The 14,262-nt window shown below is 41.0% G+C and overlaps 1 protein-coding gene across 2 annotated transcripts in view; it reads right to left on the bottom strand.

Moving 5' to 3' along the window:
* LOC111959720 (tomoregulin-2-like) overlaps window positions 1–13,899 on the bottom strand; it is a 132,726-nt gene extending 118,827 nt beyond the window's left edge. Inside the window, exons 1-2 of one of the 2 annotated variants that reach the window (XM_070437698.1) lie at window positions 13,157–13,899; window positions 1,662–1,771 (exon numbers count right to left, since the gene is read on the bottom strand). In XM_070437698.1, the coding sequence (XP_070293799.1) occupies window positions 1,662–1,771; window positions 13,157–13,343 (297 nt within the window). In that variant the 5' untranslated portion in view covers window positions 13,344–13,899. The remainder of the gene's footprint in view (window positions 1–1,661; window positions 1,772–13,156) is intronic. The other variant, XM_023981501.2, reaches the window with a different exon arrangement.
* Between the last annotated feature and the right edge of the window lie 363 nt (window positions 13,900–14,262).

The raw sequence follows: 14,262 nt of genomic DNA, 5'->3' as shown, positions 1-14,262 counted from the left end.
AGCAAGCCGGAGCCGTTATCACAATAGCATTTTGGGGAAAAGAAAATACTGAGGTGCTAGAAAGCGAGTCATAAGCCAATACGGATGGAGGACAAATGACCTTCAACCAAAAATCCAAGCATRGCTCAAGACAAAATACTACATTACATTCATTCAAGGACATACAAAACATGTACAGTGAGCACAACAACCCACCAATTAAACACAGATAAGAGAGCCCAGTTCAAGTATCATTAAACGATAACAAGATATTTCACAGCATGTCCAAGAATCACATGAGCATGAAGCTTTAGCTACACACACATACACAAAAACGTGTGTACACACACTCACACACAGGCAGTGTGGGTTGACTAGCTAGCTAACACGGCTGCTGAATGGGCATCCTGCCGTTGAATAGCATCCATTGATTCTCGCAGATCAAACCCACTTCCTCCTCTCAACTATACTGCACGTAACCCCTCAAGGGCTGAAAGTGTGTGTGTGTACGTGTGTATGCCTGCACACTAATGCATGTTTGTGCATGCTAGGACATTAGGGGTTGGGGAGTATACAGCCCCCCTCAGACACAACCCCCCCCCCATAAAGAGGATACATTTTGCTGAATTACGGCGCTTAATGGAATAAAGACATGGCGGCTAGTAGGTTTAAGCGCATTGGCGTCAGGTCCTGTCCTGTCCATGAGACACAGGATGCCACGGCAGGCCGTGACCCAAGGCCACACCAGCATTAAGTCAGTATGACATGAAAGCGGTGTTAACCGCCTCTTGCTAAGCTTCACAGAGAGAGCTCTGTCCCGAATGACAGCCACTATCAGTGCGAGATCTCAGGGATGAGAAATGGAGAGGTAATGTCATTTATCTGTGCGCTTCTACTAATGTTCGCTCCCAGGGAAGTACAAAATTGAGATAAAAGCAAGCTTTGGCGCTGGATGTGCTGATAAGCTCGTAGGATTGGACATGAGAGCATCGAGCTGAAACGCATTAGGCATATCCATGTGCTTTATCTCAGTATCTTCATTTATGTAGGCAATATAGAGCATATTTGTTTGAATGAGGTAAAAGCAATACAAAAAAAATCAATCAATGGACGGCTGGTTTGTTGCATTTTTGTTATAGATTGGTAATAAACGGAAGCATAAGCCRTAAAGTACAGCATCATTCACTGGATTTATGTTATTAATAAGGGTATTTAAATCTGTGTGTTGTCAATGGCTATACCATCAATGAAGTGGAATGCATAAAACAGCCACCATGATTGAGAGTGACATTCGGTTTTATGAGAAGCGGTAAATTATGTCTTCACTATACATCGTAGTCCCCTCCCTCTTGATAGCTAGTGGGTTTTGGTGTCCAGCCACCAATCAGCGAGTTATAAAAAGCACATTTCTGAGTCGAAGCACTGGAAGGATGTTGAAACACTGACTGGTGTAGACTACAAAACACAAATGTTTCAATTCAATTTTTGTTACATTAAAGGCCCACTCCTTCAATTGAAAAAACAACAAACAGGCATCCCCGCCATGAAAATAATTCTACAACCAAATGAGGTTGCTATAATAATATGCCATTTCATAATGACCGCTGCATATGAACAGAAGAATATGCAACTTTCCCCCCCCCAAAAAAAATCGGAGAATAAAACATTGAACAATGTCTTACCTTGAAGTTGCAGATGCACGTCACTGTCTCTCCAATTCTCAGACACTCTCCGTCAAACTTGCAGGTGTTGGTGTCGCACAAGAAGAGATCTGTGTCCCGGTCATCAAAACCTGCCATGTAAAAACACAAATCATCAAACTTTAGCTGAATGCATAAACATACTGAAGCAAAAGCAAAAAATGGCACCCTATTCTCCAAAATGTTTCTTCTACTGTTYCATTTACACAGAGGGTTGTACATGGAACCCAAATGAGTTATTCTACCTTTTTTTGAAGAGTATACAGTCGCATTGAGATTAAAATATTTTTGGGGTGAATAAGACTTCCTAACATTAGAACCTACTGAATGGCACCAATAACAGCTTTGTAAGGGATACATTTTGTAATAATCCCATTAAACATATACCATTGCAAAAAAAAAAGCTAAGTCATTTGGAAAAACAACCGTACAAATGACCCACACACTAGTTGAATCAACATTGTTTCCACATGGAAATAACGTGGACTAGATGTTGAATTGATGTTTGTGCCCAGTGGGGACTGGAGAAATCAATGTCTTCCATTAGTCATGCTACATTTTTATAACAACATAGTCTGTCTTTGTCTGTAGGGAAGGAAGTTCTGTCTGTCTTTATATAACAAGGTTGACCCCAGGCATTGTCCCGAGGAGGCAAAAACTTTGTTACAAAGGACACTGCCCCACTGGGCACACACTGATTTAATCAATATTGTTTCCACGTCATTTGAATGACATAACGTTGAACCACTGTCGGATAGACGTTGAATTGACGTCAGTGCCCAGTGGGGTGGGTGCATCCCAAATGGCACGCTATTCCCTTTATATTGCACTACTTTAGAGCAGGGCCTATTGGGCTCTTGTCAAAAGTAATGCACTGTATAGGGAATAGGGTGCCATTTGGAACGTAATGTTGGATTTTATACAATTCAGTCTGAATTAGGTATATCAAATGACTCAGACGAAGCATCCCAAATCGAATCAATGGGCATGAGACAGGACAGAAAGCTCCAGGCTATTATTTTACCTGAGCCCATTGCTTACAAATAGCACCCGCATGTCAAAGTGGTCTTAAAAGCGCCCATTTGAAACCGAGAAGCCGTAGTCTTTTATACAACACATTGACAAAAAAGGAGCTATTATTTGGGACGAAAACAAAGTTAGCTAGAGTGAAGTGGAGGCTCTTCCAGAGAAGAAGAGGAGGATGGTTATCCTCATTATAATACATAAAACCTGCATTAATAGGTAATTAGGCTTGGCCTTCTTTTGTGTTCCGTGTGGCTCAGTTGGTAGAGCATGGCGCTTGCAACGCCAGGGTTGTGGGTTCATTCCCCACGGGGGGACCAGGATGAATATGTATGAACTTTCCAATTTGTAAGTCGCTCTGGATAAGAGCGTCTGCTAAATGACTTAAGTGTAAGTGTAAGTGTGTTGTGTACACCCATTCACTCATTTTTGTCATACAAACCTTAGTTTGAGTTAGCTCAGAAATGTTGGACAATTGACATTCATGTCATTCGTGTACAGTACCTGCACACTAAATATACATTTTCATCTATGCATATGTGTGTTTCACGTTTTGATATTAAAGATAAGAGATTATCAACATTTTTGAGAGAGGATTCAATGTAGTTATGCATAACCTAAGCTATCACTTTTTGATATGTTTTACTCAAATAGAAAGCCAATTTAGTCATATGAGCAATTTCTGCTTGACATTTCTTCCAAAATTAAATGAAAACAGCAATAATCTGAGGCATGCACTTTGCCTCTAAAAGCTCAGCAATTAATGTGTTGCTGATTGTTAGCCAGCTACATGACAATGTTGTTTTCAAGAGGTGATGGGTAGTGAGGTGATGGGTAGTAAGGTGATGGATTAAACATTACGACAGCACTTCCGTCCCGAGTGCTACCCAACTCTCCTGCCATCAGCCTAAAAGCTCTCTACTCTGGATGGTGCTCATTGCTCAGAGGAAAGGAGTCTAGCATGCTAAAATAGCCAACCTGCTATTCACATGGGTTCTTAATGGGCAGCAAGTGTTAGCTCTTAGCGGCTCCACATAATCATACAGCCAGAAGCAGCAGTCGGAGTGACACTTGGATTATATGGCTGCTGTACTGAAGCACTTATGAGACGAGAGCCCTATGAGTTGCCATGGGAAAGTGGCAAGGGGCTGACACATGGGTGACACTCACGCGGAGAGGAATGGTAGCAGTCATACTACAGGCTAATTCACTTCTTGGAAAGAAACAGAGGTGTTCACGTGTTCCTAGCACACTAACAATAGCCTGCTTAGTCCCAGAAACCTTATTCACCAACAAGTCTTTAGAAATGCCCACTTAAAGGATACAATACTCCAAAATTAAACTTGTCAGCCTTTTTCATACCTTGGGAGTGTTCTAAAGTCAAGCGATCCCATGGTAATTTTGCCATATACAGTTGGGGTGATTCCTCTCAAAACTAGAACAAAAGAAAATTGTTGACACATATTTGACATTTGTATCTTAGAGCATAGTTGAGAAATAATTAATTAATTGAACTTTTATGCCTGACCCAGGCCTCCTTTAAGACTCCATAATGTTTAATCTTCGATTGATTTATGATTATTGAAAATTATAAACATGAATATTGAAAACATAAAATTTTTGATTTGTCACATTTTTATATATATATATATATATATATTGTTGAACATAATATACTCTATGGGCATTTCAAAGTTCCAGAGTGGGATCTCTGTTACTTGTAGTTATGATCCAATTTGTAAGCATTTCCAACAGAGTGAATGTGGAAATGGATTCAAAATGGTCACCCTCTGCTGGTGGTAAAAGGAGGCCTGTGATTGGTTACATTGCCGACTAAGCAAATGTCTCTGTATAAAATGGGCCATAACTTTAAAACTATCATACTTTGATATTCCTATAGAGTATATTATGTTCAACAATATATAAAACAATTTGCCCCAAAAATGTATATATATCTATATTCATGTTTATATTATTACATTTTCATAAATGTATGTAAGAAAATTATTATTGAAAAAAAATTACTAATCATATGTCATATGTCACCAATTTTTGCTCTGTAGCACCAACAGATGAAACATTATGAGTCTTAAAGGAGGCTTGGGTATGGCCAAAATGTCAAAAATGTTCCAACTTCATTTAATAATTTCTCAATTATGCTTCAAGATACAAATGTCAAATGTATGTCAACAATCCTTCCTCCAAAGGAACCTTCTATTGATTAAATGTCCATGGTCTTTTTTTGTTCTAGTTTTGTGGGGAATCACCCGTAGGCTATCCAGAATATACGGAAGGAACGGAGGAAATAGCACCTGCTAATTCCAACAAAAGTGTCCTAAAATAGCATACATCTCGAAATCTGCTATGTAATCCACAATCACCTCAAAAACACGCCTTCGAAACATAAACTTGACCCACCCTCAAAGATGGAGCTGTTTCTCTTCTACCGTTGACAGAAAACAATTAGCCTAAATCACTTCAAGTTGTGTTTCCTTGGGTAATATGTTGGAATACATGGCATGCAAGTTGCATAAGGATTTACTAAGCAGGTGTCAAATGTGACACATGAGCAGAGCCCCAGGAGTTTAGAGAGGTMATTTATCCTACTTGTCAAAAATAGCTCTTGGAATGCAATAAACTGCCTTTAGAAATGGCACCACATTAAGATCAATATATGAAATCATATATAACTTAGCGTAGGAGTACTGTACATATGTWTATATACAGTATAGGCATATTAAACAGACAAGTTMATTGTAGAAAGATTCCCTTGGAAAAACCCCAACTGTTTGCAGGACAACATTTTTAAAGATAAACATGACAATAGAAAGATAAATATTTCAAATACACTTCGGGAGCAATTACTACACTTCAATTGTTGGACTGTAAATTGATGAAATAGTAAATGTCATATGAAGACACAAAACAGTAACAATCAATCTCAGATGAATGTAAACCCCACTGTAGGTTTAGTCAGAACGTTTTGCTGTATTTTAAAGCTGAGATCCACCCCAGATCATTTGTTATTGTTTTGTTTTTGAAAAGGAGGAGATGAGCATCCAACAACGTAAAAAAAAAAAAAAACGCTATTTTATCCCGCGTGCAGTGATGTACAATGATGTTCGAGGGAAGAAAAAAACATTGTTCGATGTTTGAAGTAACGTTTTTATAATATCGCAAATGGACGTGGCAGTTTCACCGAAAACAGATTTCAACTTTAAGGACAGGTGTGGTTATGTGTCAATATCTAATGACAATGTCCGTAAGGGTGAGGGGACAGCTTGTAACTAGTTTCTACAGCTTGTGAGGTGTGGTGGTTTTAATGCTTGTGAGTGCACCCGCAGTSCAGTCTGCATTTATCTGTGAATGAATGTGGACCAAAGAGTCAAATAAATACCAGATAGGAATACAGACTCAATAGCTGTGCTTTGCTGACTGTCACACACAAAAAGCAAGTCACAGTCATAGCGGTTACATAATCAGATAAATTACTGCACAGTCAGACCCAAAGCCATAGACTCAAAGACACAGTCAGAGCTACAGCCTGCCAACATCTAGGACATTCAGTAGTGAAGACGAAAGTGTCTTGTGTTCTCATAGTTCTAGGCTGAAAGTATTGCAATCCACTTATTCTCTGAAAAAAACGGAAAGAAAAAAAGAGTGGGTGAGAAACGTGTTTTTTTYCCCCAAAAGRCATTGAATCTCAGAACTTGCCGTGTTTCTTTTTGAGACATTCTTGGATTTCTGGAAAATCACAAATGAACAAGACTCAAATATATAGCCCAACCTGGAAAACTAAAGGTACAATTCATACAGTATGTGCAAGCTTGAGGTAGTGTCTCCCTGACAGACATTTATGGGTTGATCCAGCCTCGAATTTCAGGTACAGTAGCAGTAACAGTTCTCGTTGTTGCTCAGTGTTTTTTGACCCTGTGATACACTACTGCCTTCGGGAACAATATGAATCGGTGAGCTGCTTGTAGCTAACATTTGCTATCTGCAAAAAACACTCAGGAAACAAATTAAATTAAATCAAATGTTTTATTTGTCACGTGCTGAATACAACAAGTTAAGACTTTACCGTGAAATGCTTACTTACGAGCCCTTTCCCAACAATACAGTTAAAAAGTAAGAAGATTAACAAATAGATAAAAAGATAATAGTAACACAATATAATAACAATAGCAAGGCTACATACAGGCTATATACAAGGAGTACCGGTACTGAGTCAGTGTGCTGGGGTACGAGGTAGTTGKGGTGATTGATTGAGATCATATGTACATGTAGGTTTGGTTAGGTGATTGACTGAAGTACTATGTACATGTAGGTAGGGGGTGAAAAGCAGAACATCTAATTAACTGTTCAGCAGTCTTATGGATTTGGGGTAGAAGCTGTTCAGGAACCTTTTGGTCCAAGACTTAGCACTCCGGTACCACTTGCCATGTGGTAGCAGAGAGAACACCCTGTGACTTGGGTGGATGAAGACTTTGATAATTTTTAGGGCCTTCCTCTGACACCGCCTGGTATAGAAGTCCTGGGTGACMGGAAGCTTGGCCCCAGTGATGTACTGGGCCGTTCGCACTACACTCCGTAGCGCCTTATGGTCAGATGCCGAGCAGTTACCATACCAGGCGGTGATGCAACCGGGCAGGATGCTCTTGATGGTGCAGCTGTAGAACTTTGAGGACCTTGGGACCCATGCCAAATATTTTCAGCCTCCTGAGGGGGAAGAGGCGTTGGTATATACTCTTCATGACTGTGTTGGTGTGTTTGGACCATGATAGGTCCTTAGGGATGTGGACACCGAGGAACTTGAAGCTCCTGACCATCTCCAATACAGCCCTGTCGATGTTAATGGGGGCCTGTTCGGCCCGCCTTTTCCTGTAGCCCACGATCAGCTCCTTTGTCTTGCTCACATTGAGGGAAAGGTTGTTGTCCTGGAACCACACTGCCATGTCTCTGACCTTTTCCCTATAGGCTATCTCATCGTTGTTGGTGATCAGGCCTACCACTGTTGTGTCRTCAGCAAACTTAATGATGGTGTTGGAGTCGTGTTTGGCCACGCAGYCGTAGGTGAATAGGGAGCACAGGAGGGGACTAAGCACACACTCCTGAGGGGCCTCAGTGTTGAGGATCAGCGTAACAGATGTGTTGTTGCCTACCCTTGTGTGAGCCATGACCAGCCTTTCAAAGCATTTCTTGGCTACGGGGCGATAGTCATTTAGATAGTCATTTAGCTTGGTTACCTTGGCGTTCTTGAGCTCGGGAAATATCATGGTCTTCTTGAAACGTGGGTATTACAGACTGGTTCAGGGAGAGGTTGAAAATGTCAGTGAAGACACTTGCTGGCTGGTCAGCGCATGCTCTGAGTATGTGTCCTGGTAATCCGTCTGGCCTTGTGAATGTTAACCTGTTTAAAGGTCTTACATCGGATACAGAAAGCATGATCACACAGTCGTCCGGAACWGCTGGTGCTTTCATGCATGGTTCAGTGTTGCTTGCCTCKAAGCGAGTCTATGGGAGGGTCAGTTTTTGTGTCTTTTAACATATTGCCATTCTTAGAAAATGCAGCAATAGTCATTACAGGAATTGGTGAGCAGGTTGGTAGGTTGGAGTGGCAGAGCGCTTCACGCACAGGACTTGTAGGCCACAAGTGGTAGTTGGTCGAATGCAGACGTGTTTATATACTAACCCCTACGCTAACCATTACCTTAACCACTCACAAGCATGCCTAAACCAGAATTATGTGAAAATACCCACCCATATACATACATTTACACATAGTGAGCTGCTAATGTAGTCGTTGAACTATGAACCAATCATGTGAGGGTGTGCTTTGTTTCCATCAGGCCATTATTTMCCAGAGCAACACTAGTTGGAGCCCCACCGGCACCTCCACAACATAAARAATTKATGTAGGATCTTAATTTGATCACTCTGTTGTTGCTGAGAATTGCAGATGAGCTTCGTGATTTACATAAATTCACTGAAAACCCACACTAACACACAGTTATATTAACAGTATTGCACTTTTTATGCAGCCGCATTTTGGCCAGCTTATATTTTAAACCACCCATCAAACAACATTATGGGCTAAACGTTAAAATCCTGTTGCTGCAGGAWTATTTTGCTGTAACAATACTGATCGAATTAAGATCCTACATCTGTATATTGCTCCAGGCCTAATGTGCTCTTAGCTGCAATACATRCCATGTCAGAGGCCAAGACTATTTGTACTTCCTATGCCCCACCCACTGTTAAAGGAGGAGATTACAGTGAACTAAATAATTTACCAAAACAAGCTGGCAAACATCAAATATGCAAAAGGTGATGTTTATATGCCAACTATTAAGATGGCAAGCAAAGCACTTATGCAACCCAAAGCAATTTCTCCACAGTCCAATGCGTCACCAACATACGTGGAACTTGCATCTGTCACAGAGCCAGATAGCTCTATAGGACATTACCTGTTTTCAAGCCTTGTGTTGGTAAAASAAATTGAAGGAATAAATTAGAAATGTAGAACAGAACAACAGCAAGGGTGAGACTCTTCTTTGACCTCATTCTTACGTCAAGTATTTCATAGTTCCTGGCTACAGGTTTGAATTGTTTCTCCTGTAAGGGAACCATTGCTTGTTAGTGGTAACAAGCATTGCAAAGAGCGGTGGATTTATGCGTTCAAGAGCACTCTTTCTGATCTCTCATGTGTAAATGAAAGGGGGAACTCAGGTCATGGCCATTAGTTAATCTATGGTGATTTATACATCTAAAAAGGCCTGTTTGAAAGGTTGCTGGAGGCAAGCAGTCAACAATTACAGATCTAGGATCTTAATTTCAGCCAGTTTGCTACAGCATGAAAATAATCCTGCAGCAACAGGAAATGTGAATTATGTGGATTATAATTAACAAACATTTTTGGTAGGGAAAATCAAGTGTGAAATTTCTAAATGGAAACAAACGTCAGAAGCCCATTTAAACCGCAAATAAACTGCACGTTTTACATTTCCTGCATAGTAGGAAAGTTATCCTGCAACGGGATGATCTAAATTAAGATCCTACATCTGTAMACCTAGCAATTTTTTAATCCTGTTTCGATTAGATGATATTGCGCCTTTCTCGTCACATAATTCCCAATCTCCTGATTCCAGCTATCTTTTTCTGKGTATAATTTATGTGGGGCAGCTTGTGAAGAGAAGGATTTTCCACCTCTATCCTCAGAGGCAGAGATTCTGTTGACCTTGGGCCACTGATAATTCTATTGGATCTGGTTTCTCGCATTCAATGTTGTTGTTTTTTTTACAATGGTGGTTATTAATGAAGTGCAATATAAACACTGACTGTATAAACTCGAGAGTCTCACCAGCTTGTGGAAATACTGTATCTGCAAACGTTGCCTCTTATTAAACCAATGACTTCATATTCACAGGGAGTTACGTTCCGTTGGTTAGTTTTAGAGCAACAGTGTTTTACGTCTTTAAAGAAACAGCTCAGTTGCTAAAGATGTAACTTAATTTGGATCTAGCTATGAACACAAATTTTWAAAAACTATCTGTGAAACGAGGCCCAGGTTGATGGAATTAACAACATATTGTTTATTCTCCTAATAGTTTTTAGTCCACAATCTCTATTGAAGACTGTGTCACGGGTATTTCAGATAAGAACATCCTAAAATCAGAATTGACATGGTAAAATGGTAATTACACGATAATAACCTGCACCAATAGACACAATTTGTGTTTGACACCAGCGACACACACACCTTTTGGATAAAAGCGTCTGCTAAATGGCATATATTATTATTATTTATATTACCATTAAAGAAGGATATGATGACAACTAATGCATTTCCTGCTTTGCAATCAAAGTATTTTCACTGTCATGTCAAAGCAGCCACGGACATGGTGTTGAAAACATCCATTCATTATATCATTGGTTTATATAGACCATGACGAGGAAGGCGGCTTCCATTGAGTCCAGCTGCTATTTATGGGTTCAGTGTTTTGCATCATTGAGGATTACCATTCATGTTCATAATGGACAATGTGTCACTTGTTACATTTTCATGTTGGGAGGGATAAAAGCTCAGACACAGCCCCCTAAGAGGATCATGTGGGTTTGAGTGGGGGACACCTACTCTTCATCATCATCATCAACAACAACAATGCATTCACCCTCACAATTACCTTCAATGAACTTGACCATGTTGGTTAGGCCTATGAACAGACACACACACACACACACACACACACACACACACACACACACACACACACACACACACACACACACACACANCACACACACACACACACACACACACACACACACACACACACACACACACACACACACACACACACACACACACACACACACACACACACAATCCATTGCTAGACAATCCATTGCTAGACCACAGTCACAAAGTTTAGACCCTAAAAAACAAAGTGAAACTAGTTATATGAATCCATTAATAAGATAGACATTCAGGATGTGAAAAGGCAATAAGACTAAAATAAGTCTCTTAAGTCAAGTCTAGTCCAGACCATTAGAGARAAACGAGGGATGCAAACCGGGGTTGATAAACGACAGAGCTTTGACCTAATTATCTACAGCGGTTCAGTAATAGCTTAGCTACCAAGCATATGTCCCAAATAACACCATATTCCCTATATAGTGCACTACTTTTGACCATAGCCCTATGGGCCCTGGTCAAACGTAGTGTACTACATAAAGAATACGGTGCCATTTGGGACGCACCCAAGTCTTTCCTCACTGGCTGAGGAAATGGGACATAAAACGCATTCAGGATAGCATATTTAGTCCCCTGGTCCCAAGATTACCATCGTAACCTGTTACTCTGGCAATGTTGGCCAAATATTTAATGTTGGCTTTTAAGCATTCAGACCTTGCAGCCTACCATTTTCAGGTAGTGCTCTGCATTCATTTCCACTTAAATGCATAGTTTGTTAGAACATTCTTGCTAAAAAATACAAATCCAGTGTCTATTTGCTTATCTACATTTCTTGTGTGATAATGGTAATTGGACTGGGGGTTAGTAGAGAGTGCTTTTCTCAAGTACATTCATATGCTTATGAAGAAAATTAGTTGAAGGCTACAGGTCCAAGTGTATGGATTAACGAAAATAATCAATTCTCATCACAATCATTTTGCATTTTATGTAAACTACAGGCTAAATAACAGTGATAATTGCACGATGCAAAATCAGTGGGTATTGAATAATGCTCTAGCACTCAGGTCTACTGTTCTCAAATGTGGGGTAAAAGGTTGAGGCTATTTTAGGATTCAAATTTAGAAATGCGACAGAAAATCTACGACGGCACAGTCAGATGATTTACAAAGGCATGCTGTCGCGCGGACGTGCTTTACAGCCTCGCGACCATGTTTTTATCGGTTTGGCACAGAAAATGGAAAACAAGTTTACATTACACCGGGCTATAAAATCAGTAAGGTTCATATTCCGGGTAGCACTAAATGAAACTCCTGCAGGTAACGGAACAGCGCCAGGTAGATTAAAAGGAAATGCTATATTTCGCCGTACAGTAGGCTAAAGAACAGACAAATAGGCTACCTTTATTCTGGTAATCTATAGATTACACAATTGAAATGGTTTGTAGCAGCCTATAGTGAACAAATAAATGCATTGTAGTGCGTGCAATGGGTTAAATATTGTCTTTGGTGACATTTCCAATTGCTCACAAGTTAAGAAATAATACGTTATTCATGAGTTATTAAAATGAATCAGACATACACTTGGAGACATTGATAGAAGTGTATAGGAGGATTTCAGACCACTGTAGACTCTTGGGGAGTCTAAAATAGAAACAAGAATGTGGCACTTGAATTCCTCAAGTGATGAACCTATGTTGAGAAATAACTGTAATTCAAAATTTTGCGCCGCGCAAATTATTCCGCAACAACAGTGACTWATAATAATAATAACAAAATAGGCTAGTTATAATAATAGCCAAATATGGCTAATTAATTTATTAATAAGCGAAACAATGCAAGAAAGGTAAACATTTAATTTCATGGACATTTACATCAATGTGCCACTTTGGTAAATCAGGAAATACATGCGAATAAATTCTAGTGTATGTTGTCGATGATAAAGCCATAGCGTATTATAATATAATGGGACCTTTAGGCAACCCTGAAATTCTCGAAGGCTGATGACCATCCTCACACCTTGGCTATTTGGAATAATGTTTTACTCTAAAACCCAAACGATGYTACTTACAGACAATGCCCTCGATAATGTATTAGCCTGTCCACCCCAAATTTCTATATGCATTAGGACTTTTATTACCGTCACCACAAAAACTATCAGCCGCCCTGCGTACCAWTGCGAACATCTGGAACAGGCAGACAGAATAGACATACGGGAGATAATGTAGCCCAAAGAAATGCCCCCGAGTCCTTGGCTTTCTTACCAGAGCAGTTCCAGCCGGTAGGCGTCTGACAGTCGCTGAGGGATGACGGGAAAGCGCAAAGTTGCTCTACAGGTAAAGTGGCTAAAAACGAAACGACGGTGATCCAGACCCAATCTCCCACTGTCCGGCTCCACTGGTGCGGGCGTCGGGGCTCCTGTAGTGCCGCAGCCGCCACCGATAGACCCATCTCAGTTCAGCGGCGTACCCCGACAACACAAGCGAGCTGGGCAAAAGAGGCAGACACGCACCAACAACTCCGGTCCAGACGTTGGCTGTTTCACCGGGGCGCTCAGTGACCAAGAAAGGGACATCTTCCGTGCAAGAAAGCGTGCCCCATGAAGTGCTGTAGAGTAACCAACGGGTTCCGCCCGATTCGAGGTGGCGCAGCTACAATATGAAGGGGGTTCGAGTGAAAAGGTCTGGTGGGGGGAGGGGGCGGGCAATGGAGGGTGTGTGGGATGGTGTCAAGGGGAAAGTTAGCCAGGTAAACCAGTGAAAGAGGATGGGCAGACAGGTAAAGGAAGGATGCTCAACGATGAGGAGAGAAAATAAAATATGGAAAAAAAGGGGTTGGTGGAAGGAATTGAAACAAATACTGTTTATATCACTCGGTTTCGATACGGAGACGTCCTAGTAATATCCAGAAATGCCACGGGCTTCCTTGACAAGCGCTCCCCTCGTAGTTGTGTTCAGACGCGCAGTGAGTCTGTCTGTTGCGCTCGCCTCCTCATCTCTCTGGAATCCGCGTTGCGCCCATCAGCAGCAGGTTACCGGTCTGGTTATGATCACGTGGTGTCGGATGCGAAAGAGAGGGGGGAGGGGGTTCTCGGTAATTATAGAACGCTGATTGGAGGAGAGAGAAGAATGCTATGCGATGGAGAAGGAGAGGAAGGAGGGAGATACGGCTTTGTGGTGGACACAACGGTCAGTGTCTGTTCAATGTTTGGGCTTGGAACGAGCGGGTTTCGGCTCTAGTCACAGCTGAACCATGCAGGAAGGGCGGGAAGAGATGCACTCACAATCTAATTGGCCACTTGCATTTAAAAAGGTTGCAGAAATCGATTCGTCCAGCTGGGGCTTGGATTGTTGCTTTGCTATGAAATAAT

This window comes from Salvelinus sp. IW2-2015, linkage group LG36 (genome assembly GCF_002910315.2).
Source record: "Salvelinus sp. IW2-2015 linkage group LG36, ASM291031v2, whole genome shotgun sequence".
Lineage (NCBI taxonomy): Eukaryota > Metazoa > Chordata > Actinopteri > Salmoniformes > Salmonidae > Salvelinus > Salvelinus sp. IW2-2015.
Note: the sequence above shows the minus strand (reverse complement) of the source record. Positions and strands in the feature narration are given on the sequence as shown.